The sequence below is a fragment of the Phascolarctos cinereus genome, unplaced genomic scaffold (assembly GCF_003287225.1).
Source record: "Phascolarctos cinereus isolate Bilbo 61053 unplaced genomic scaffold, phaCin_HiC Scaffold_7;HRSCAF=346, whole genome shotgun sequence".
NCBI lineage: Eukaryota > Metazoa > Chordata > Mammalia > Diprotodontia > Phascolarctidae > Phascolarctos > Phascolarctos cinereus.
The window spans coordinates 122,479,999-122,507,021 of NW_027556180.1; the positions used below are offsets into that span (position 1 = coordinate 122,479,999).

Genomic DNA, 27,023 nt, shown 5'->3' on the forward strand with positions numbered 1-27,023 from the left:
GACAATAGCGGTGTGACCCTGGACAAGTCACTCAATTTCTGAGCCTCAGCTTATTGATTCTTAAAATGGGATAATGTCTGAGGATGGACATTACTCCAACTTGACTTTATAGAAAAGGAAAATGGGACCTAGAGAAGTTAAGTGACTTAGCCAGCATCACAGAGTTAATAATTACAGAGCCAGAACTTGAACCTGTGCTCTCTAACTTTAAATTTAGTAGTCATTTCACTTCCACTCATCTTCCTTTTAAAAACTGCACTTTCTCTTATATTACTGTTTCTAAGGCTGGAGTCTCCCAGTTACTCAGGCTCAAAAGCCAAGTAATCCTTGACTTTCCTTCATGACCCACATTAAATCAGCTGCCCAAGTTCTACCAAATTTAATTCTGAAGTCTCTCTCTCAGTCCTCTATTCTCTACTCCTACTAATACCCACTTCCTCTACCAACCCTACCTAGAGAAATGGACCCTTCGTTATTGGAGTCATTCAAGTGACTTTTTAACTTCTCCTGGGCATTTAGTTATTTTCTAATTTGTGAGATACATACATACACAAATGTATATCTATGTATATATCATTGCTGAATTTTAAGTTACTTGAGAACAAGGACTGTATGTATCTTCATCTTTGTATTCCTAGTAGTTAACAGATTATCATGTTTATTCAGTAGGTACTGAATAAACATGTTTAAATAGATCTGTAAGTTCATCAATTAGGATGTTCTTTCCAATGATGCAGATTACAATCCATCCATGTCTGTCCATCATGCACAACTCTTGTTCATGTCTTCCCAACATGCTAAAGGATTCCCTAATCTTTGCTACATGTCTAGTACTTGTTCTGTTTCAATCATACATTTCCCTAATGTTGTATTTCATTCCAGTTCTTCTTCCCTATTTGTTATATATTGCAGACTACTCACTGCCAATATGCTCCTTTCCACTGTTCTTAGGTACTAATTTTCAATTCTTTAGATACTCCAAATCTTTAGATGCTCCATATCTTGCAGTCATATAACCAAAAACAACAGCAACAAAATTGATTTGATCAAGACATAAAATTGAGATAAAAAACTTATATGTAATTGAACAGAGGACAGAGGCATTGGATATAACAGATCATTTCAATTACATGAAATGGAAATGCCTTTACACTAATAAAATTAATTCAGCTTCAGAAAGGAAAGAAGCTGTCAACAGAGGGAGGAATTTTTTGCATTAAATAGTCCGACTGATATGTTGGTTAAGTGTACTCAACTGCCTTTTTTCCCTTTCTTTTTTATTCTTCATTAAAAAAGATGGGTCTGAGTAGCAGAAGGAGGAAGGATATAATTGGCGAGGAAGGTGATATGGAAACAATAGATATCAATAAAAATGCTTTATTTTAAAATTTTTATTTTCAGTTCTGAATTCTTTCCCTCTTCCACTCATTGAGAAGGCAAGAAATACCATACCCATTACACATTGAAGTCATTCAAAATATTTCCACATTAGTCATGTTTCAAAAGAAAAATAAAAGCGAGCAAGAAAAATAAAGTGAAAGAGAAATATGCTTCAAACTGTACTCAGTTCATCAGTTCTCTTTGTGGAGGTGGACAGCATTTTTCGTCATGAGTCCTTTGGAATTCTCTTGGATCATCATTTTGATCAGAGTAGCTAAGTCTTTCACAGTTGATCATCATCACTATATTGCTGTTACTGTGTACATTGTTCTAGTCTTGCTCACTTTATTTTGCATCAGCTGAAATCATCCCCTTCGTCATTTCTTAAGCACAATACTATTCCATCACAATTATATACCACAACTTGTTCAGCTGTTGCCCAAATGATGGACATCCCCTTAGCCTCCAATTCTTTGCCACCAAAAAAAAAGCTGCTACAAATATATGTCTTTTTACTTGATCTCTTTGGGGTAGAGCCCCAGTCGTGGTATTGCTGGGTCAAAAGGTATGCACAGTTTTATAGCTGTCTGCATGTAAGTCCAAATTGTTCTCCAAAATGATTGAAACAGTTCATTAGTGTACCTATTTTTCCACATCCCCTCCAGCATCTGTCATTTTCATTTTTTGTTATGTTAGCCAATCTGATGGGTGTGAGATGGTATCTCAGAGTTGTTTTAATGTGAATTTTTCTAATTATTAGTGATTTAGAACAGTTTTTCATATGATGATTGATAGCTTTGATTTCTTCTGAAAATTACCTGTTCATATCCTCTGACCATGTATTAACTGGGGAACGGCTCTTATTTTTAAAAATTTGGCTCAGTTCCTTGTATGTTTGAGAGATCAGACCTTTATCAGAGAAACCAGTACAAAAAGTTTCCCCAGTTTCCTGTTTTCCTTCTAATGTAGTTTTGTTTGTGGAAAACTCTTTAAATTTAATATAATCAAAATTCTCCATGTTACTTACCCCTTCTGTGATCCTCTATATCTTTAGTCATGAACTCTTCCCTTATTCAAAGATCTGACCAATAATGCCTTCCGCTCCTGTAATATGTTTATGATATCACCGTTTATGTCTATATCATTTCCCATTTTGACCTGATGTTCATATATAGTGTGAGATGCTGGTCTATTATGTTAAGTTTCTGCCAGAGTGCTTTCCAATTAATTCAGCAGCTTCTGTTAAATACTGAGTTCTTGCCCCATTGACTGGGATCTTTGGGTTTATCAAACACTAGGTTACTGTGGTCACTTACTTGTGTATATTGTATGACTAATCTATTCCACTGATCAATTACTCTACTTCTTATCCAGTACCATACTGTTTTGATGATTACCTTTCTGTAGTATGGTTTGAGATCTGGTATTACTTGGATGCCTTCCTTCACTTTTTTTTCCAATTGATTCTATTGTTATTCTTGACGTTTTGTTACTCCAAATGAATTTTATTATTTTTTCTAGCTCTATAAAATAATTCTTTGGTAGTTCAGTTGGCAAGTAAATTAATTTGAGCATTACTATAATTTTTTATTATATTGGCTTAGTCTATCCATGAGATATTAACATTTCTCCAATTGCTTAGATCTATTCTTATTTCTGTGAAAAGTATTTTGTAATTGCATTCATATAGTTCCTGTGTGTGTTTTGGTGGTTTGATTCCCAGTATTTTATACTGTCTGGAATTATTTTAAGTGGAATTTCTCTATTTCTTCCCACTGGTTTTTTTTTTGGTAATGTGTAGAAATCCTAATAATTTGTGTGAGTTTATTTTATATGCTGCAATTTCGCTAAAATTGTTAATTGTTTTAATTAGTTTTTTAGTTAACTCTCTTAGATTTCTAAGTATACCTTCATATCATCTGCAAAGAGTGATAGTTTTGTTTCTTCATTACCTATGCTTATTCCTTCAATTTCTGTTTCTTGTCTTATTGCTATAGCTAGCATCTCTAGTACAATATTAAATAATAATGGCAATAACAGATGGACATCCTTGCTTCACTACTGATCTTACTGAAAAGGCTTCTAGTTTATTCACCTTATAGATAATGCCTGCTCTTCACTTTAGATAGATACTAGTTAATACTAAAAGTTCCATTTATTCCTAATCATTCTAGTATTTTTAATAGGAATGTGTGTTGTATCTTGCCAAAAAATTTTTCTGCATCTATTGATATGATCATATGATTTTTTTGTTGTTTTTAGTATTGATATGGTCAATTATGTGTACAGTTTTCCTAATACTGAACCAGCCTTGAATTACTGGTATAAATCCAACCTGGTCATAGTGTATATGATCTTTGTGAAATGTTACTAAAATCTCCTTCCTAGTATTTTGTTTAAAATTTTTCAATCAATATTCATTATGAAAATTTGTCTACAGTTTTATTTTTACTCTCCCCTGTTTTAAGTATCAAAAACTATATCTGTGCAATAGAAGAACTTTGGTAGGACTATTTTTTTAAACCTATTTTTCCAAAGTGTTTATATGATATTGGAAGTAACTATTCTTTAAATGTTATGTTGAATTTGCTTATACATCCACTTGGTCCTGGGTTTTTTTCCTCCCCACCCCCTTTAGGAATATAATTTTTGACTTGTTCAATTTATTTTTCTACCATACAGTTATTCAAGTATTATATTTCCCCTTCTATTAATCTGAGCAATTTATGTTACCTAAATATTAATTTATTTCATAAATTGTCAATTTTACTGATATAGAGTTACACAACAGCTCCTAATAATTGTCATCTTCATTGGTTGTACATTTGTACTTTTCAGGTTTGATACTGGTAATTTTGTTTGTTTGTTTTTTAAATCAAGTTACCCAACGGTTTTTCTATTTTATTGTTGGGTCGTTTTTTGTGTTTTTTTTCCATAAACCTCACTTCTAATTTATTAGTTCATCTATTTTGATTTTCAGTATTTCCATTTTGGTATTTAATTGGAGATTCATCTTTGTTCTTTTTCCAGTTTTTTTTTAATTTGTATGCCCAATTTGTTGATCTGTTCTTTCTCTTTTTTATTAATGTAAGGTTTTAGAGATATAAATTCCTCCCCAAGTATTGCTTTGGCTGTGTCCCACAAATTTTGGTATGTTGTCTCATTGTTGACATTCATTTAAATGAAATTATTTTTTGCTTCTATGATTTGTTCTTTTTGACTCACTCATTCTTTAGGATTGGCTTAGTTTCTAATTAATTTTTTGTCTATGCTTCCAAGGCCCTTTACTGAATGTAATTTTTATTGCATTATGGTCTGAGAAGCATTAATTTAATATTTCTGCTTTTCTGCATTTGTTTGTGAGGTTTTTATGTTCTATAATCAATTTTTTTTGAAGGTGCCAAGTAAAGCTGAGAAAAAGATTGCTCCTTTCTATTCCCAATCAATATGCTCCAGAGATCTAACATATCTAGTTTTTCTAATGTTTTATTCATCTCCTTAATTTTTTTCTTATTTAATGGTTAGATTTACCTAGCTCTGACAGGGACAACCTAAAGTTCCCCAATACTATAGGCTTACCATTTCCTCCTGTAACTCATTTAACTTTTCTTTTAAAAATTTGGATTCTTGGGGCAGCTAGGTGGCACAGCAGATAAAGTACCTGCCTTGGAGTCAGGAGGACCTGACTTCAAATCCAGCCTCACAAACTTGACACTTGCTAGCTAGCTGCATGACCCTGGGCCAGTCACTTACCCCTTACTGCCTCACCCCCCCCACCACCAAATTTGTTTTGGATGCTATGCCATTTGGTTCATGTATGCCCCAGTACCAATATTACTTCATTCTCTACTCTATGGTGCCATTTAGCAAAATGTATTTTCCCTGAATATCTCTTTTAATTAGATCTACTTTTGCTTTTTCAGAGATCAAGACTGCTACTCCTGCCTTTTTTACTTTAGATGAAGCAAAACAAATCCTGCTTCAGCTCCTTATTTTTACTTTGTGTGTGTCTCTCTGATTCAAGTGTGTTTCATGTAAACAGCATATTATTGAATCTTGGGTTCTAATCCATTTTGCTATTTGCTTCCATTTTATGGCATAAATTCATCCCATTTACATTCACAGTTATGACTGCTAAGGTATTTCCCTCTAACCTCTTCCTCTTCTATTTTTTCTTCCCTGTGCCCTCCTTAAAAATCTGTTTAGCTTTAGATCATTTCCTCTCTTAATCTATACTCCCTCTTATCCCACCCCTTTTCTCTTATTCCCCCTTCTCTCCTACTTTCCTGTTAGGTAAAATTAATTGCTATAATCAACTCTGTGTGTGTATGTTGTTTGAATAGGTTCAGATTAAAGTGAGGTTCAAGCACTGCCTGCTCCCTTCCATCTTAAAAACTCTTCCTAGGGGCAGGTAGGTAGCACAGGGGATAGAACACCTGCCTTGGAGTCAGGAGGACCTGAGTTCAAATCTGGCCTCAGATACTTAACACTTATTAGCTATGTGACCCTGGGCAAGTCACTTAACCCCAACTGCCTTGCCAAAAACAAACAAAAAAAGCCCTCTTCTTGCCCCATTCTTCCTCTCGCTGTATTTACTTTCCTATGTACATGAAATTTTTTTTTTACAATTATACATGTATACATCAAAAGTACTCTCAGTGAGGCCACTAATAAAGAAAAGATAGTTTCACAGGAGATACTTTATATTAACCATATCATTACCACCATACAATTGACTGAAAGAGGTAAAGAATACAAGACTCTAAAAGTTGAACTGGTAGAATAAAGCTCAGAATTAAAGGATCTTTTCCAACAAGGGGTCCCCTAGTCCTATGTTTAAATCATTCAGGATTCTAGGAAAGATACGCCTACAGAAAACTTTCAATGCCTCTGATCATAAATGTTATATACAGCATAAACAGAAAAGCAAATGTTCATCAAACACAAGTACTAGTAGAAAAAGGATTTCTTATGTATGGGGAAGTGCTCCAGATGATCCCACTTAGAGATAATACACTGGTTACATCAAGCCCTAGTACACTACAGAGTACCCTGAAAGAGAGTCTTTATTACTCAAAAGATTTTGGCCTAACCATCCACACAGGAAAAGCTAAGTGGGTAAAAGATGTCTAACCCTCCCCACTGCTAATTTTCTTGTTCATTCTTCTAATCCCTCAGACTTGCAATCTATGTATTATCCTCAACTTCTCACTATCTCTCACCCCCCCCACCATGTTCAATTTGTTGCCAAGGCCTATCAATTTCACCTTTGCAACATCAAGTCTTTTCCTACTCCAATCCATTCTCCACATAGATCTGACCATCTCACCCCTCAGTGCCCAGTCCAACCCCATCCCACCCACACTCAATAAACTCCAGTGGCTATCACCTACAGAATCAAATTTTAAAAATCTCTATTTAGTCCTTCATAACCTAGCCCCTCCTATCTTTCCAGTCTTCTCATATCTTATTCTCTGCCACGTACTCTTCAATCCAGTGACACTGTTTCTCATGCTGTTCCACAACAAGATACTTCCTATCTCTTGGCTCTGGGAATTTTCTCTGGCTGTCCCCCTTGCCTCCTCATCTCCACCTACTAGTTTCTTGGTCTTTCTTTAAGTCTCAACTAAAATCCTTCTATAGGAAGCTTTTCTCCACCACTCTTAATTCTAGTGCCTTCCCTCTTTTAATTATTTCCTTGTTTTACATATTTGTTTGATGGTCAGTCTTCCCCATTAGATTGTGAGCTCCTTAAGGGCAGGGACTATCTTTTTGTTGCCCAGGGCTTAGCACAATGCCTGACACTTTGTAGGAGCTTAATAAATGTTTATTGACTGATTACTCAGAAGAAAAGACAGGGATTCTATAGAGCTTGTCTGTGTATATGTTTGTATCTGGGGCAGTATTAGGACCAGAATTAAAGAGAAAAATAAACTGAATTGCCTCCAGGAAATTGCCCACAGGACTCCAAACAACTGCTGAAACAAAAACCCATCTTTTTAATACCTGTATTTCTACAGATATGGTTATGACTGCATTGGACTGAATAAGTATCTGAGTAGTCACGTAAGTAATGCATATCTATTTATTAGGGCTTTGAATAAAATAGTGCTGAACTTTCAATGTGTTTTAGCCCTATTCTTTATTCCTCAGACATATTAACCTCATCCTAATCATAATAGCAGCAGCTCACATATATATTGTGCTTTGCAGTTTACAAAGTACTTTACTCATAATACTATAAAAGTGGGTAATAGAGTATGTCAGTGGGGTCAAAGAAGGTATTTCACAAAATCAAAGACAGATCTTTCAACAACGAACAATGAGAGAAGGCGAAAATAAGGAGGCAGGAAAAAAAATTCAAAGACTTCTGAGCAGACTCCAGGAAAAACTGGGTTAAATTCATCCAGGTAGGAAACAGGTATAACTGCAGATAGAAGCATTTTCATTGGACAAGCACCTCTGCTTCATATTATTTATTAATTTTATTTTTTTAACATGACCAGCATTGTTATAAAGAAGTTTAATTCCTAGAGAATTCTTTAATCAAGGTATCATTATATGTACGTAAGCCTGTACCACACATATAATGTGTTTCAAGTACAGCCATACATTCTAACAAACTCAGTTATTGAAATCGGTGTGTCTAAGGGGAGAAAGAACTCCCAGCTTTGAGATATTATACTTCTGCTACATTATAGGATAACAAGTCTTCTGCAGAACCTATGCTTATTAACCCAAAGACAAAACTAGAATTAACCAAGACTTAGAAATGGGATTCACAAATAGAATGATACAATTTATTCAAAAGAATCAGATTTGACAGAAGCGCAACAGAATAACATTCTATCAAGAACATCTAAACTGGAAGTGAAAATAACATGGATGATCAAAAAGAGAGAAATCATAAGTGATAATACTACACGAAATTATCATAGACATTCTGATAGATGGAAGAAATACAGGAGAACTTCTTGATTCACATCACAAAACTAGTTCAGAAGCAAGACACAGTGGTGATGGGAAACTTCTACTACCTGGACATATACTATCTCATTCATGAATTGTCTTAATGGTAGTTATATTTCTCAGAAATAAGTGGGAGAACTATTTCTCCCCATTTCTAACCAACAAGGAGGAAATGATTGGCTGGTAAAATGGAAACCACAGAACATTAGGGGGTAAATAAACATGCCATCTTAAAAAGTTTTTAGCCAAGAACACTAGACCTGGTTAGACAGTTTCTTGAAACTAGAGAAAAACAAATTTGGTATCAGCTAATATGGAGTTGTAGTGCTGCTAGACCATAAACCCCATAAGGAGGCAAACAGTCTTCTCTAAACCTTCTATGTCCCCTTACAACTATCATAGTGTTCTAGATACAGTAGGCTCTTAAGGAATGTTTGATGAATAAATGTTTTATGGTTTATAAATCACTTCATATAATAATACTGATAGTAGTTAAGCTTTTACATATTGCGTGAAGGTTTGCAAAGTGCTCTACAAATATTATCTCAATGGTTTTTTGTTTGTTTGTTTTTGGGGGGAGAGCTAGGCAATGGAGTTAAGTGACTTACCTAGGGTCACATAGCTAGTTAGTGTCAAGTGTCTGAGGCTGGATTTGGACTCAGGTCCTCCTGACTCCAGAGCCAGTGCTCTATCCACTGTGCCACCTACCTGTCCCTATTATTTCAATCTTGACAAAAACCCTGGGAGCTGTTATTACCCTCCATTTTACAGATATGGAAATTGAGACTGAGGGAGGTTAAGTGATTTGTCCAGGGTCACAAAGTGTAAAGATCTTAAACTCAGGCTTTCCTAATTCCAAGGCCAGCTCTCTATTCATTGCAACACCTAGCTGCCTCATTTCAACCTCACAACAAATAAGTCAGATAGTACTGTTATCTTCATTTCATAGTGAAGAAATTGAGGTTCAGAGAAGTCAGGTAATAACTACAGATTTGTAGTCATCGGACTGAAGGAACTTAAAGATCATCTAGTCTGACACCTTCATTCTACCTATGGAGAGGTGAAACGACTTGTCCAAAGACACAAAGGGAGCAGAGTTGGGGTTGGAATCCAGGTCTTTGGACACCAAATCCAGTAGTTTTGTCACTATACTGTCTACTTATATATCTCCGGGCAAGTCATTTCCTTTCCAATTCTCCTTAACTGTACTGGAAGGGGTTTCATCTAGATCAGGAGTTCTTAATCTTGGGTCAATCCACTAACTCTTATAATAATAACAATAATAACAGCTAGCACTTACATAGTGCTTATTATGTGCCAAACACTGTGCTAAACACTTTACAATTATTATCTCAAGTAATCCTTAGAACAACCCTTCCAGGTAGGTGCTATTACTATCCTCAGTTTACAGATACACAGATTAATGACTTGCCTAGGGTCACACAGCTAGTTAAGTATCTGAAGGCCAGATTTGATCTCAGGTATTCCAGACTCCAGGCTCAGGGATAATAGATAATAGGATAGGATCCACTGGGTCAACTAGCTGCTCAATAATGTAAATATTTTGTAACATCTGTATTTCAACATAATTGGTTTCTGTTGTAATCCCAATGCATTTTATTTTAAGCATTTAAAACATTAATCATAAGAAGGGTGCATAGGTTTCTCCAATACTGCCTGAGGGATCCATGACACACAAAAAACCATTAAGAATCCCTGGTCCCCATTAGTCAACATGACCATAAAAAATAATGGACATTTATATAGTGCCTTAAGGTTTGCAAAGCACTTTATCTCATCTGATCCTCACAAATCCATGTGGTAAATGTTAAAGTTACTATTAGCTTCCACTTCCCAGATGAGGAAATTGAGGCTAAGAGACTAACTGGCTTATCCATCTGGGGTCACAAAGCTAGTAAGTGTCAGAGACTGTATTCCAAGTATTGTGGCTCAAATCCAGAGCTCTATCCACTGTACCACTTAAATGAATCAAAGAGCAATGGGAAGATCATGAACTCTAAATTCCAGGGAACCTGACTGACTTATTTGCTACTTCCTATAGACAACACTGGGGGCAGTTAGGTGGAGTAGAGAATAAGAGTTCAGGGGGCCTGGAGTTAGGAAAACTCATCTTTCTAAATTCAAATCTGGCCTAAGACACTTACTAGCTGTTGTGTGACCTTGGGCAAATCATTTAACCCTCTTTGCCTCAGTTTCCTCATCTTTAAAATAAGCTGGAGAAGAAAATGTCAAATCACTCCAATATCTTTGTCAAGAAAACCCCCAGTGGGGTGACAAAGAGTTGACATCACTGAAATGACTAAACAACAAACGATTAACACACCACTTTCTCCCTTATTTCCTTCAAACAGACCTGAAATGCTCTCCCTCATCATCTTGGACTCATGAAATAACTTCCTTCCTTCAAGGCTCCATTAATTCATATGCAGAAAAGTAAATAGATAATACTATCAGAGCTTGAAAAGAAAAAGTATATAATACTGATAACTCTAATACCTACATTATAATTATGAAAATTTACATTAAATGTGTCTCTGAGAACACTTCCTTTAGTTTTGTAGCTGAAGACAATTGATAATGATGCCAGCTATTACACATGATGAAAGAGCAAACATTTTAGTAGGTGTTGGAGAATGATATAAAGTTTAGATAAGACACATGGTACTTATCAGTTAATGAGATATGATAAATACACAGATGACTATAATCATAGAATCATAGGATTATAAAGCTCCAGAGCCAAAAGACACTTTAGAAAGCATCTAGCCCAATCCCTTCATTTTATAGTTGAATAAACTAAGATCCAGGAAGGTTAAATAATTTCTCTAAGGACACAGTAAATGTTTGAAGAAAAATTTGAACTGAAGTCCTCAGATTCCAGAGCCAACACTCCTTCCACTGTACCATTTATCTCCATTCTTTGTAGTAGAATCTATGGCAATTTTCATGGTATCATAGATTTAGAGCTAGAAGAGACCTTGGGGGCCAACCATCCCCCCCACACACACACCTTTTTCTTGAGGCAAGCAGGGTTGACTTGCTCAGGATCACACAGCTATTAAGTGTCTGAGGTCACATTTGAACTCAGGTTCCCCTGACTCCAGGGCTGGTACTCTATCCACTGTGCTGCCTAGCTGTCCCTCCCCTTCTTTTACAGATAAGGAAAACTGTGAGGAGAGCTGGCTCTTCAAAGGACATGGGTTCAAATCCTACTTCTAAACTTAAATTTGTGACTTTATAAAACCAAGAGTGTGGCCTCTGAGGAAACTTTCTGCTATAAATCTCATCCTATGCTCCTCAGAGAGGTAAAGGAATTTGTCTAAGGTAACAAAAGCAGTTAATGACTGATCTAGAATTTGAATCTTTGACTCCACATTCAGTGTTTTTTTTCCCCACTATGCTATTCTTTCTCTCAAAGCTAAATGAGAGGCCAAATAAGAATGATTAAATTTAACTGAATAATAATTAAATTATAAACAAAGTAAATTCAAATTATGCAATTTACATTAAAGATGTAGTCTGAGATGTTTAAAAAAATCTATCTTTAGAGCAGATGAAATTAGAAGACTTATGGCTCATTAAGTCTAATATATCAATTTTCAAGGCACAGGAAATCAGCTTGACAACACACGGAAAACTTTTTTAACAAGTTGAAAGAAAAAATGCAAAATACCCTGTTATACATCAGAAATGATTACTAATACAGGATGCCACACCCAACCCTGTTCCTGAAAGAAGTTAAGAAAGTTAATACCATAAAAAAGTACAAGAGATGTTTCTAACCCCTGGCAGACTGATTATCTGAGTTATTAAGAACAGACACACATGGAAGGGAGTAAAATGGTAGAGTCAAAAGGGCATTAGATTTGGAGTCAGAGACCCTGGGGTCAAATTCTGGTTCTACTATTTACTACCTTACTTCACATTAAACCTCTCTAGGCCTCAGTTTCCTAATCTGAAAATATTAGATTAGATATTTTCTAAGGAACCAACTAGATCTAAATTCTATGGTTTTATGACAACCTCCAGATATGAGCAGAGTAATCACTATTTGATGACTGAATGTACTCCTGTCACCTTTATTAAATCAATAAATCCTTTCCCCCTCCCAGACAAATATTTCCATCCTAACCTTACAGCAAACTAAGATTCCCATTTGTTTCTGTCCCAGCATTTCTTTCATAGTCATTTATCTTGCATTTGAACTGCATGTATGAGGTCCACTGTACTGTTGTTGCCTAACAGAAAAAGACTGGGGCAGCGACTACTAGAAGTTACTTTGACCAATGTTCTTTGCATTTTCTCCACACAAAATGGCACTCATATGTGCCAAAACCAAGTTTGCATCATCCAATTTCACGACTTTTATTCACTCAACATTTATTTGCTGCATACTTATGTGCAAAGCACTTGAATCCGTTCAAAAGTCATCACAATGTCATCTGCAACATGTACAATTAAAGTAAAATTCCTTAGAACTAGACTTGAGCCCAAACAAAGATAACATGTTTTAAAAGTACTTCATATATGGCAAACCAAAAAAAAATAAAATCAGGCTTACTTATATGTACAAATAAAAATAATCATCAATGAATTTGCGGATGAGAATATTTTTCTGTAGCCTATTCTGAAGTAACAAATTAATTTCATCTGGAGCCTACAGATGTTTCTTTTTATTTCATACTACTGTTTTTACCATTTCATTCCCTATCCTGCATTATGACAATGTATTGTTCCAAAATGCTGCATCTTCTATTTCTTACTGCCTGCAGTGGTAATAGTTCTGGGTTCTCCTCTCCTACAAAGTCATAGCTTTTTCTCTTTAAAGACTGGAAATAAATCACACAACAAAGAAAGAGGTCTGATATACTTTTTGTGAATATCAATATGTGCCATTATTTACATCTACACATTTATCTATCCACATGAATGTCTACAAGCAGGCATTTGAACATCTGACCCAACAGAATCTGATGAATCTGGTATCAAAACATCTTCCCCACCATCATTTTCCATTATTGAACCATTCCCCTCTAGAATCTTCTTCAGGTCTGATCTACTTCTTCAGTTTCCTGGACACCCTATGTTTGGTTCCCCTAAATTGTGTCTTACTTCTATCGTTTGTGTCCTGTAAGTAAAGAAGTTTCTTTGACATTCTTGCAAGTCTACTTCTATCAGGCAGAATGACAAATAGGCACATCCATTGATGGATATGACAAATAGGTGAAATAAAGTGCCTTATCTTTAAGCATATATTTTATATAATTTTTAAATTCCTCAATCTCTATGATTGGAAATATAAAAATAATCTCTAAAAGTAATAGAAATCCAGGCCTTCCTAAACTACTAGAATCAGCTCTCATTTTATTAATGAAAAATTTTAAAATATAACACCAGGGCAGCGAGGTGGCGCAGTGGATAGAGCACTGGCCCTGCAGTCAGGAGGACTTGAGTTCAAATACATACATACATACATATATATATCACAACACTACTTTTACAGGATTGCCATGCTTAAGATAACAGTGAAGTGCCAATAACTTCCATATTTACATAATAACTGATGACAAAAATTTATAATTTCTAATATTCTAAAATTATCTGGAAAGTTTGGCAATTAAGAATATTAGTAAAAAACAACAACAAAAAAAGAAACTGATGCTTCAACCATTCTGAATATAATGTAGTTGAAAAACCAACATACAAAAATTTATCCAACTTTAGGAAGTGATATGGCATGATTTAACTTTGGTTTAAGACATTTCCTTAAAAATGTCATTCAGCATCTGAGATCATTCCTGCATTACTTTTAGCTAACAGCTGGTACAAAAAAAAATCACCACAAATTAAAGGCAAGTGAATCTTATACTAATAATGCTTACCTGGAGTTAAAACTGTTAAGTAGCTTTATACAGATTTTAATATTGAAAAAGTTATTTTTCACAGAATCTCAGAATTGGAAGGAATTCTGAAGTCATCCAGTTCAACCTCAATATGAATCTTTTCTTTAGCACACCTAGGAAACCCAACAGTTCATCTTTGACCTAAGGTTGTCTTCATGCCTCAATGTAAAATGAAGGTGACTGACTCTAGCTTTTCAAATGCTAGTCTTCAGCAAGCTGAAAAAGCATTAAGGACGGAACAGGGAAGACCAGACAATGGACTACATCTGTTGGACAAGACTAGCTAACTCTGGAAAAGTTCATTAACAAATTGGCTACCAGGTAATTAATTTTGTTTAAGCTAAAGTGCTTTCTGAAACTGTTTCATATGGCAACCTACTTCAGTACTGACCAGCTATAACTGGAAAATGTCATTAACAGATTAGCCACCAGGTGATTGATTTTTTTTTAAGCTAAAGTACTTCATAAAACTGCTTCACAGCAATCTGTTGATTCAAATCAATTCTATCTCAGGTCTTTGATTTACATGTGAAATATTTTAAATAGATTGTTTTAACTTTTAGTTTATATTATTAAAAAAACACGTGAAGCAGTTACAAATCACTGAAGGATTCTGAGCCAACTTATTCATGCAGTTTAGACTATGTGACAAAGGCTTTCAAAGATGCAAGATAACTGCACTACTGTAAACTATCCCAATTATCTGGGTTAAACACTAGCTGTGTGACTCTGAGCAAATCACTTAATCTGTCTCAGTTTCCTCATCTGTAAAATAGAGGTAAAAACAGCAGCTACTTCACAAAGTTCTTATAAAGATTGACTGAATTAATGTGTGAGGTACTTTGCGAACTTTAAAGTGCCATACAAATGCTAGCTATAAATATCAGGTTGAAATTACACTAGCCTCAGGAAAAAAAAATGCCATCTCTTTACAGAGCAGGTGTATGTTTCTCTCTGTTTTGAATGATACTTGTACAAGAATTGCTCCTTCTCTGTTGTTCTAGATAGCATAGGGTGCTACTCATACACAAAACCATGACATGCCAAAGTCATGTGCCCCTGATCTCCAACACCATAAATAAAAATAACAACAAAAGTTGACATAGTCATAAAGGAAAATAACAATACTTGTTCACTCGAATTAAATACAGAAACCACAATGAAATCTTCCTTTCAATTCAGCTCCACTCCATTTATTTCAACAGATACAGAATTGTACAAATACTAAATATATAAAATTGGCCATCTATTTATGGTAGTTCATTTTTTAAAAAAAAAATCTTTTACCTAAGTACAGGCTTACCTCAAAACAAGATACCCTGTAAAGTAAAAAGGTCAACTCCCAGTTACTGTTTTAGATTCCAAAATCAGTGAAATAAACTGTCACTCTCTTTCAGAGTAAGTGGCATGCAGGAACTAGGAGAAGAGAAACGATGGCAGATTCCTTAGCAAAGAAAGGCCTTAGTTTAAAGAAGAAAAAGAAAGAAAATGAAAGTAACTTAACCCTAAAGGCAACAAGGAAGCTTCAGAACCTAGAAACTGGATAAGGATCAAGGGAAGATCTAGAAGGTAGCAGATGATGAAGGAATTCCCACCAGCCACCCTCTATTTTAGTTGTCACATTTTCTGGCACTTGCATCCAATTTTCCCTTTCTCTGGTATAGTGTCCCTCCATTCTATCTGTCCAATAGTACCATAGAGAAGAGCACGGTAGAAGACCGAAAAGGCAGCAGCTGCTGCTGGGGCTGTCAAAACACAAGGGCAGCTGAAAAAAAAAAACCACCACTCCTGGTCCGGGAAAAAGCAAGGCCTAAGATAATCAACATTTACATTTACCTCTAAAATCTCTTTAAGGTGTCCCATACATTTAGATCACTTTCAGTCCTCATCTTTCTGTTTCTAAACCTCTCAAAATGCTACCTGCTATTCTTTTTAATATGTTTTATGCTCCAACCTTGCCACCAGCTCTAGCTTAAAATATCACTCAATCCCTGCCCTCTGCTCTGCTACCAAAACGCACAAGGAAAAAAAGGATGGTTACTCGAATCCATTCAATGAAAATGACAGTAAAAGAGGCAGGGGAGAAGGGGAGGCTCTGCTTCCTTGCAAGAACAAAACCTGCCGCCTCAGAACTGCCTCTCCCACCTCCACCCCTTCCTCGACTTGTCAATTTTAGATTTCGTGTCTTATCTCTGCATAAATACTACCAGCCCGTTCCCTACCCGACCCTCCCCCTTTGCCAAAGGCCAATACCAGCTTTTCTTTATATTTCTAAAGGAAGCATGAGTATGGGATTTATGCATCCACCCCGCATCGTTGGCCCCATAGAGGCTCCAATTTCTCTTCTTTCCCTCTCTTATTCCCCCATCCATCTTTGAGGGGGAGGAACTGTAGCCACTGCACCCTCTCCTCCCCAGAAGACGCCCGCCACCTCCAACATAAAGCGGTCTAACGGTGCACCACGTAGCATCTCTAGGGGCCAAGTTTAACTGAGAGGGAGAAAGCGCCCTTCAAGAAAGCGCTAATTCTCGGTTGGGGGGGGTGCAGGGTGAGGACACGCGCACAGATACACTCATGCATACACGCACTCACACACATGCACATATACACTCATGCATACAAACGCAACACACATGCACCCCCCCACACACATACATTCACGCGCGCACACACGGCGCACAGGCGCAGGGAGGGGGTCCCGTACCTGGAGCTCGGATGCCCCGCGCCGCTGCCTCCCTGCTCGCGATCGCTGAGCGCGGCAGTGTAGATCCTCCGGTAGCGGTCGGCCAGAGCCCGGCCCGACAGCAGCAGCTGGTAGTGGCTCCGAGAATCGGAAAGCGTCAGCCCCAGCCCCAAAGCGGCGGCGGCGGCTGCCGCGGCGGCCGCGGAGCCCTCGGGGCCCGACATTAGCAGCGCTCCAGGCGCCGGGCAGGACACGGGGAAAAAGCCTCCCTCCACGCCGAGACCCGAAGAGGCGGCGGCGGCGGCGGCTGGGGAGGCGGTCGCTGCACACATCATCCTCCTCTTCCTCCGCCTTCTCCTCCTCCTCCCCGCCTCAGCCGCTGCCGCCGCCGCCGCCTCCTCCCCGCCTCGGCGGCAGAGGCCCGCCGGGGCCCGGCTGCCCCTGCACAGGCGCGCGCACACGCACACGCAGTCCTTGCCCAACGACGGCGGCGGCGGCGGCTCTGGGGAGGGCGCTGACCGCGGCCTCTTCACTCCCTGCCAGAGGGAGCCGGAGACAACGACGACAACCTTCTCCTCCTCCTCCTCCTTCTCCTCCTCCCCCCCGCGCCTCCGTCGCCGCTACCGGAGCCGCTCATCTAACCCCGCCGCGCCGGGGAGTGAGAGGAGGAGGCGCCGCTATTCAGCCTGCTTGTGCTACAACCGCTGCCACACTGGCCGTGGCTGCGAGCAACCGCTGCTGCTGTTTCTGCTGCTGCTGCTGCAGCTGCTGCTGCCGCTGCCGCCGCCGCCGCCGCCGCCGTTGCTGCTACTGCCGTGCCACTGCCACTGCCACTGCCCGCATCGGGAAGCAGCTTGGTGCCAGGAGCATGCGCAAGACCCTCGCACATGCTCAGTAACACTAACGCGTCTCCACTCCCTTCCCCTGTGTTGGAAGCCTGGAGCTGGGTGGCTACGAAAGGAATCCACTTCTCCGGTATTTAGAGGCAGCTCGTGGACGAGAATATGGAAAGTGCCGGCGAACCACGGAAGGGTTAGCTGTCAGTGTTAGCCAGGGGAAAGGGGTGGAGGCGCCAAAGACTGGGACGAGGCAAGTGAGAAGGTGACCATCTCCCCAGTTCCTTGAGCACCTTTGTGCTTTGCAAAAAATAGGCACTTAATAAATGTGCGCCGAATTTAATGGAATGAATATCAACATTGTTATTCCACCTTAGATCCAAAGACCCTCCTTTACCATAGATAGACTGGGGGCCATCTGAAAGCCATCGATTTTTGTCATTTTATAGGCGATGCTACTCGGGCCCAGAGTGGTGAATAGGACCTGCGCCACTCAAAGTCAATGAGTTGGGGGACAGGGTAGGCTCAACTGGAGCTCAGATCTCTTGTCTGCCTAGCCGTTTTTCCACTACACAATACTGTCCTAGATCAAGTTTTGTCTTCTGAAAGCTTTGTAATTTATTGGTTTTAGTTTCTGAATGTGTATACACACACACACACACACACACACACACACACACACACACACGCGCGCGCGCGCGCGCGCAAACACATATAGCTTTTTTTTTTTTAAATCCACACTCACCTACCTCACCTCCACGGCTTCCTATCAACTGCTGTCATGCCCCATCTCATCCTCTTATCTCTCTGACCCCATTTCTTATTAGTCCCTAACTCAGTTTCTCCCATTTCAATCAAGCTATGTGCTTGGTATCTTCTGTGAAAAATCTGCTAGATAAATCTCTGTTGCCTCACTGCAAATGTTCTCCTCCTCATAGTGAATCAGCGTCCCTCCCTTAGTTCAAGACTAGGACAATTTCACCTTTTTCAAGAAGCCTTCTCGGATTAACTCCACTTCATTTCAATCATTCCTTTTAAATCTGTGTTTAAACTAACCCCTTACTACCCAATCTGTTCACAATGCATTGATTTGCATATGAGTACTTGTAGCTTTGGTACAAATTTTGTTCTTTAGCATTTTTTTCTGATGTGGATATTGTTAGATTCTTTGAGAACTAGGAGTCAGAGGACCTGAATTAAAGTCTCAGCTGTATCTCTACCTAACTACCTTGTGACTTGGGACATTACAACTTACCTGAGCTTCAGTTTCATCATCTTTAATATATGAGAGATAAATCATCTATGAAGTTCTTTCCAGCTCTAAATCCTACAACCGTGTCTTCTGTCTTCTACATATTTAATATCTCACTTATAAGACAGTGTCCTGTAGTTGAGAGATCAGTCATATTGGTGACTGATCCTCCTTCTATAATCAAGAGTATATTCTCTTTCATTCACAGTCCTGGCTATGGAAAACATAGCTAAAAAGAATCAAAGGGTGAACAACAGTCCCCATCTGGACACTTCATTTATTTCCCTATATTGAATAAATAAGGGACAGCGAGGTGGTGAAGTGGGTGATAAAGCACCTGACCTGGAGTCAGGAAGACCTGAGTTCAGATTTGACCTCAGATACTTACTACCTGTGTGTGACCCTTATCCCTGTTTACCTCAGTTCCCTCATCTGTAAAATGAGCTGTAGAAGTAAATGGCAAACCACTTTATCTTTGCCAAGAAAATCTCAAATGGGGTCATGAAGATCAGACATGACTGAACAACAACCAAAATGGATAAATAAGGCTAGAATGGTGAGTTAAGATCAGAGAAAAGACCTAAATCAAAGATAGCAAATCTTGTCAATTCAATATTAATAAGGCAAGAAATAGTGGACATTTTAACATATCAACTCCCAGTGCTGAATTATTCCATTGTGAGTTTGGTAAAAATACTCATACTTAGCCCTTTAATTGCCACCGTTATTTCTTACCCGACTTGTTTACAACCCTCAGCTTTCTCTACAATGATTTCCTGGCTTCCTACTAAACATCTCTCTTATTTATGCTTTTTTGATAAGGAGGCAGAAATTTTCCTTCCTTTTACTGGCATACAAGATCTCCTCTGTGAGTTTACATTGAAGATTAAATCACTCAGGATCTAAGATCTGTTTTCAACTTTGTTTTAAGTGGGTATATGTTTGCTTAGTGGGGCAAGGTAAGAAAAGTCTCTCCTGTCTTATTTTTACTATTAAAATCAGAATGGAGAATTTGCATTCGTATGCAGGCAACCACTAGGCAGGCCTCTGGCTTGATGGGAAAGAAAGTACCACAAATAATGCAGTTGGTTTTAGTAATCCACATACAAAACTGTGGGTATGGTTCTTCATAGATAGAGAAGCTTGACAGCATACAACTAAAAAGATAAAATAAATTCTAGGGGCCTTTTTGAAAGACAAGGTTGTAAGTTTTATGAGGAATAAGTAGACATGCCAATTAATGAGTCATTTTGACTTCACTAATTCAACAAACATTCATTAAGTGTTTGCTATGTGCAAATACTGTGTTCTGTGTTGGAGGAGATCTACAAAATAAGACATGACACATTCCCTCTAGGGGACTTTGTTAATCCCTAAATTAATGGGAGACTTTGTTCTTGTTATTTGTGTGCCAGCTAGTTAAAAATGAGATTTATTTATTTTTATAAATGTTCAGCATCTTTAGTTATTTGAAATGAAATATGTGTACACAGTGAGTAGAGAGTTGAGCATGCAGTGCGTTTGGGGAGGAGGTGAATAAATTCAGGTGTTCTAAGACTTAAATGCTCAACTCAAACATTGGGGTGAGGGCTCAGGTCCACTCATGTAGATCTAAATTCTGGAGACAGAAGCTAAATGTTTGGTGGAACTACAAATTGTAATTTTTCCAGGGGCTCAGGAATCATGTTCAATTCAATATCAAACACCCACAAGATGCAAAGCACTGTGCTAGATGCTGTTGTTGCTTAACACAGCACACTAGTCATTGCATTGTTTCAGTTTTGCCAGACTCTTACTGACCCCATTTAAGGTTTTCTTGGCAGAGATATTGGTGTGGTTTGCCATTTCCTTCTATACCTCATCTTACAGACAAGACACTGAAGCAAACAGGTTAAGTGACTTGCCCAGGATCACACAGCTAGTAATTATCTGAGGCCAGATTTTAATTTAGGAAGATTAATCTTCCTGACTCCAGGCCCAGCACTCTATACCTTTCACCTTCCAGCCTCCCATGCTAGAAGCTGGATTCAAAGATGAAAAACAATACAGTGCCTGCCCTCAAAGACCTTGCAGTCCACCGGAAGGATAAGACATGAAGACAGATAACAGTATATTGCAAGTTAGAAAGTAGTTAAATGCGTAGGACAGTCCAAAAAGGTTTCTTTTCAGGGAAGATAAGGGATCACTTTTTAGCTAGACAGATCAAGGGAGACCAAGGTAAAAGGTGACACTTTCATTGGTCCTTGAATGAGAACGAATTAAATGTGCAAAGACTGAGGAAGGTAGAGTCTGTTCCAAGCAGAAGCGGGATGGGGGGGGTTATTGTGCACAAAAACAGGGAGATAGGAAAGGACAAGATAAGATCCAGACGCAAGAAGTAGTCCAGTTGGACTGCAGACCAGACAGACTAGTCAGAAAGCTCTTCCGATAATCCAGTTAAGAATAATTAGCATTCGAATCCCGGATGGTGGCAATAAGACTGGAAAAGAGAGGTTGGAGAGAAAGGCTCTTTGAGAGGCAGGATAGAACGGATTTGACTGCATGTGGGAGGAAGAGAAGGAAGTGAGGAAGATTACTCCAATCAATAAACATTAAGCGCCTACTGTGTGCCGGTCACTGGGCTACTAAGGAAACTATGCGTATCTCTTGAATAGAAGTGCTATCTGAAGCCAAGGGAATGGATGAGATTGAGGACTCAGGGTAAGGACAGGCATGTGTCAGCAAACAGCCCATCCCTGCGATGAAGGTTGGCCTGTTGCAGGATTCAGATGAAGACTAATCAAGACTAGAGACATTTAACCCATAGTTCCTTCTATCCTCCTAGCTTCTTGCCTTTTTTTTTTTTTAATCGCCACTTCGATCACTGACGGGTGCTTTCTTCAGCCTTCGGGATACAACTAAAACCCGGTAAGTGGAATTTTCCCAACGAAAACTGCTGGGCCGTAGGAGGCTCTCCTGAGCATGCGTGCACTCTAGCACACATGCTCCCTTTGCTGGGCATCCGAGCCTGGTCGGTGTTGCGGTTGGCAAGGTTTCATACTACAGCAGCGGCAGTAGTTGATGTAAACTTGAAGCCGATGCAGCCTTTTCTTCCCCCCTCCTGTTCCTGACCCCCTCAGTGCTCTTGCTTTCAGTTATAACCGTAGCAGCAGGGCACCTTGAAAGACTTCCCACCAGGAAAGGCGGGGAGGGGAGAGCCTTGCAAGAATAAGAGAGGGAAAGCGGAAAGAAAAGGAGAAGAGAGGAGGGGCGGAGAGAGAGAGAGAGAGAGAGAGAGAGAGAGAGAGAGAGAGAGAGAGAGAGAGAGAGAGAGAGAGAGAGAGAGAGAGAGAGAGAGAGAACGATCTGTGTCACACCCTCTTTCCCAAGAGACATCCAAGGGTTGGAAGAACCAGGGGCCACGAACCCTGGTGCTCCTAGGGCAAGAGACAGCTGACGCTGCAGGGAGTAGCCCTCTATGTTCCAGACTGCAGCTGCTGCAGTCTAAGGGTGTGTTTCTCGTAAAGTCTCGGTTATATCTACCAACCAAACCTTCCACCCGCCCCTGAGAGCTCTTGCTGCTGCTGTTCCCGCATTCCTGACCACTGTGTACACTGACAGCTACTACTTCAGGAACGGTGGGAAATGGCAGGATGGAGACTGCTTTACTTTAATTTTTCCAACCCCGATGAAAGCTGCTGCTGCAGCAATCTCAGTGCTGCCATCTTAGCTTTATTTCTTTCGGGATCCTGTTTAAATATGTGTGCGTGTGCATGTGCGTGTGTGTGTGCCCAAGTGTGTTTGCCCTGAGAGAAAGCGCATGAGTAGATAGGAGTACTGGAGTAAGCTGAATGGATAGGATGTCAGAGAAATGGGTTAAGCATGGTTTAGGAATGATTTCACTCTATGTCCTCCCTTAAGGGATAACATTTCAAAAGCAGATTTCTTCTCAGCCTGAAAGTGATACAAGGTGCATCGTTATTTAATCTTTTTTTGGTTGTTGTTGAGATCAAGAGGATTCCCAAAAGATTTCTGATCGTGATCATATGATCATATTATGACTGGTCTTCACACAGTGTGTGCTTTTTCATTTGGCATTGCAAACCTTCTGGCTCAAATTTCTGAAACCCAGACATTTTGTTATATACACATAGTTACAATTCAGTAATGTGGTTATCTATCTCTCCACTTAAGATTACATAATAGATCATTAAAACTGACGTACTATGTATTACACAGAAGAAGCTACAATGTGTAAAGAGAGGTAAGTAGATAGGTAGACAGAGCATTTGCTAAACACTTACGATTTGCCATGAATTATGCTAAGCTAAAGTAACACTAAAGTTCATGTTACTTCATTTAGTGAAAAACTTTAATACTGTAACAAGGACTGGATGAATACATACACTACAAACGGGATACTATCGAATGTCCAAGGACACCTAGAAATGTTTTCTAGGGTTGAGTCAGATACAGATTTATCTCCCTAGCGCAGCTCCTGGTGTATAGTAGGCCCTCAATAAATAATTGCTGCATTGAATGTCCATTTTATGTAATAGTTTGTTATAGCTTTTGAAAAGCAAACTAGAATACCTCAACTTTGTAGCTAAGAATGGTAAAAAAGAAACATGCCCTGTCATATGAAGTGGAGGAAGGGCTTCAACTCACCTTCCAGTGACCCACAATAGTTATTCCAAGGGCTACAAAAAAAATTGCATTGTAGATTAGGATCCTTGTGACAAATTGCTTTAAAATAAAAGAAAACATGTTGTAGGAGGCAGTAGGAAAATTGTCAATATGACATTTGAAGTTCTGATACTTTGGGGCTTTTACCTACTTCATGCAGAATGGTTCAAAACATCTCTCAATCCCAACAAACTACGCATTCATATTTTGTCATCATTTAGGCACCATTTTTTTCATTTAGAATTGTTACTTTAAGAAGATGCTAAATGTCATGTTAGTGTATAAAAATATTTTAAGTTGTATTTGGACTGACACTAAACTTGAAAGACTTAGCCTTGAAAAATTAATTCTTAAAAAAAAAGAAAAGGCATTCTGTAATTCATGATTATATGCTGTATAAAAAAGGGTAAATGACAGCAAAAAATTACTTTTCATGATTGTGATGAATTTCATAAAATGAAAAATAGGCAGTGAAGTGTTCCTTATTTTCAAGTATTTAACTGAAAATTCTAATAGTATTTTAACCTACAGAATAAATATTATATATGAAGGTACACTTTGAATCTACTTATAACAAACTCCAAATATCATTAAAATTTATTTTCTTTATTGGAATTTTAGGTTGGCTTTTATAAAACATTACTTTAAAAAATTTCAGTAGAATATAACCTCATTAAGGTCAGAGACTGTTTTTCATTTTTGTCTTTGTATACCCAGCACCTCTGTCATGGGCACCACAATTTTTCTAGTCATCCAGGTTCACAACCTAGGAAGTTTCTTCAGCCCTTCTCTCTTATTCATCACTCATATCCATTTCATTCATTTGCCAAGTCTTGTCAATTCTACCTCTACAACATCTTTTGCATCTGTCTCCTCTCTACTAAAACCACAAGTACCTGGATAATAATAATGATAACAACAATGGCTGGCATTTATATAGTATTTTAACATTTGTGGGGCAGCTAGGTGGCACAGTGGATACAGCACTGGCCCTGAAGTCAGGAGTACCTGAGTTCAAATCTGGCCTCAGACCAAACACTTGACACTTACTAGCTGTGTGACCCTGGACAAGTCACTTAACCCCAAATTGCCTACAAAGAAACAAAAACAAAACAAAAAAAATTTGTAAAGCATTTTACAGATATCATCTCACTATCCTTACAACAACCTTGGGAGGAAAGTGCTATTATTATCCTCAATTTACAGATATGGAAGCCAAGGCATAAGGTTAAGTGACTTGCCCAGGGTCAGATAGCAAGTAAGTATCTGAGGGAAGATTTAAACTCAGGACTTCTTCATTGCATGTCCAGTACACTATATATTGTGCCATGTTGCTGCCTGTGCCGTCGCAGTAGATCCCCAATTGGTCTGAATCTTCCTTTCCAATCCATCCGCCTCATAGCTGCCAAAAACAATACCATAGAATACATGTCTTACCATATTACTCCATTGCTCAAAAGGATTCATTAAATCTAATTGTCTCTGATAAAATATAAAGTTCTCTTGGCAGCATTTATAACCTGCCCCTCCCATTTTTCAAAGTTGATTGATTCCACATTAGTCCCCCTCATAGTTGTTCTAAACAAACTGACCTACCTCTTTTTTTTTTCTGCACATGACATTCTGTCTTCCATACCCTTTCACAGTCTGTTCCCCAGGCTTGGAATACTCCCCCTCTTCAACTCCACCTCAGAGAAACCCCAGCTCCCTTTAGTGTTCTATTCAAGTGCCATATACTTCAAGAGACCTTTCTTCATTTGTTGTGGATTTGATGCTCTCCTCATTATTGTGCATTTATTTATTTGTGAACGTCTTTGAACTAATTTAGAATCTAAGCTCCTTGGTTTTGGTTCAACTCTTCTGACCTCATTTGGAGTTTTCTTAGCCAAGACATTGCACTGCTTTGCCATTTCCTTCTCCAGCTCATTTTACGGATGAGAAACTGAAGCAAACAGAGTTTAGTGGCTTGCCCAGGGTCACACAGCTACTAAGTGTCTGAGACCAGATTTGAACTCAGGAAGATGAGTCTTCCTGTGTCCAGGCCCAGCGCTCTATCCATTCCACTACCTAGCTGCCCTAAGCTTCTAGAGGCCAGGAGTTATTTTGATTTAATCTTTGCATATTCATATTTTATAAAAAAACTGTAATGTGCTATAGTGAAATTTAGAAATAAGCATACATTTAGAGGCATCAAGGGAAAGGAAAATGTGTTAGTTCATTTTGAGTAGTTTATGATATTGTACTAAGAAAAACAAGTAGTGCAACAGAAGCAGCTTTTCATTTGAAGTCAGACCTGGTTTCTAGTTTTACTTGTACCATTGACTCCCAACAGACTTTGTGCAAGTCTGTTGACCTTCTGAACCTGTTTTCTCATCTATACAATAAAGTAATAATACTAAATGATCTCAGGTCCTTATAGAACTTAGAGTCTTATAAATTATATAGTTTTCCCAGAGCATACTGAGACAGAAAGAGAGAGAGAGAGAGAGAGACAGAGAGAGAGAGAGAGAGAGAGAGAGAGAGAGAGAGAGACAGAGAGAAGAGACAGAGAGACAGAGAGAGAGAGACAGAGAGAGAGACAGAGAAACAGAGAGAGAGACAGAGAGACAGAGAGAGACAGAGAGAGAAATTCAATCTATTGATGTAGGTTTCATCATCTTCCTGGGACAAATATAAAAAGATGCAACTACACACTATGGGTGACCTGGAAATAATATACTATACTACCACCCTCCTTTTCCTGCAAACTCTACAACTTCTAATCAGTTAGTAATATGTATGCATAATATAACTTTGAGAAGTTCAGTACATTTTATTGAATTTAAATTTTTATTTTGTTTTCAGTTCAGGTAAACCGTTTAGTTTTGTCAACGCAACAAGAGCCAAGTTTCTGAAACAACTAAGAGCTAGAGAACAGATCCTTGGCCCCAAAGCAATAAATAAACCACCTTACACTAAACTAATTCAGTTAATTTTTCATTAACATCAAAATGTGTTATAATGCTTACACTGACTGATTGGAGTTTTTTTTTTAACTCTATTTTGGTAACTATCTTTTCTTTGTCATTTAATGTAACTAGTTTGTTAATTTCTAATGTTTAGAATACATGATTCGTAAAGAATACTTTGTGCCTTTTTTGTTCTCTTGCTGTATTTACAAAAGAGTTATGAAATTTTTCTAGTTCTTAAAAATATCTAATTGTTAGAAAATATTTGCATTTGTTTCTAAGGGACTTGTTGTAATTAATTAAATTATGAGCTTTCCCCTAGCTCATAAAATTGATTGTTCTCAATTCATATTTCATACTATTGTC

General features: G+C 38.4%; 1 protein-coding gene across 1 annotated transcript in view; it reads right to left on the bottom strand.

Annotated features, from left to right (window-relative positions):
- LOC144454746 (E3 ubiquitin-protein ligase MYCBP2-like) overlaps positions 1-17,381 on the bottom strand; it is a 96,265-nt gene extending 78,884 nt beyond the window's left edge. Inside the window, exon 1 of the mRNA XM_078147205.1 lies at positions 16,978-17,381. Within this exon, the coding sequence (XP_078003331.1) occupies positions 16,978-17,291 (314 nt within the window). The 5' untranslated portion in view covers positions 17,292-17,381. The remainder of the gene's footprint in view (positions 1-16,977) is intronic.
- Positions 17,382-27,023: the final 9,642 nt, after the last annotated feature.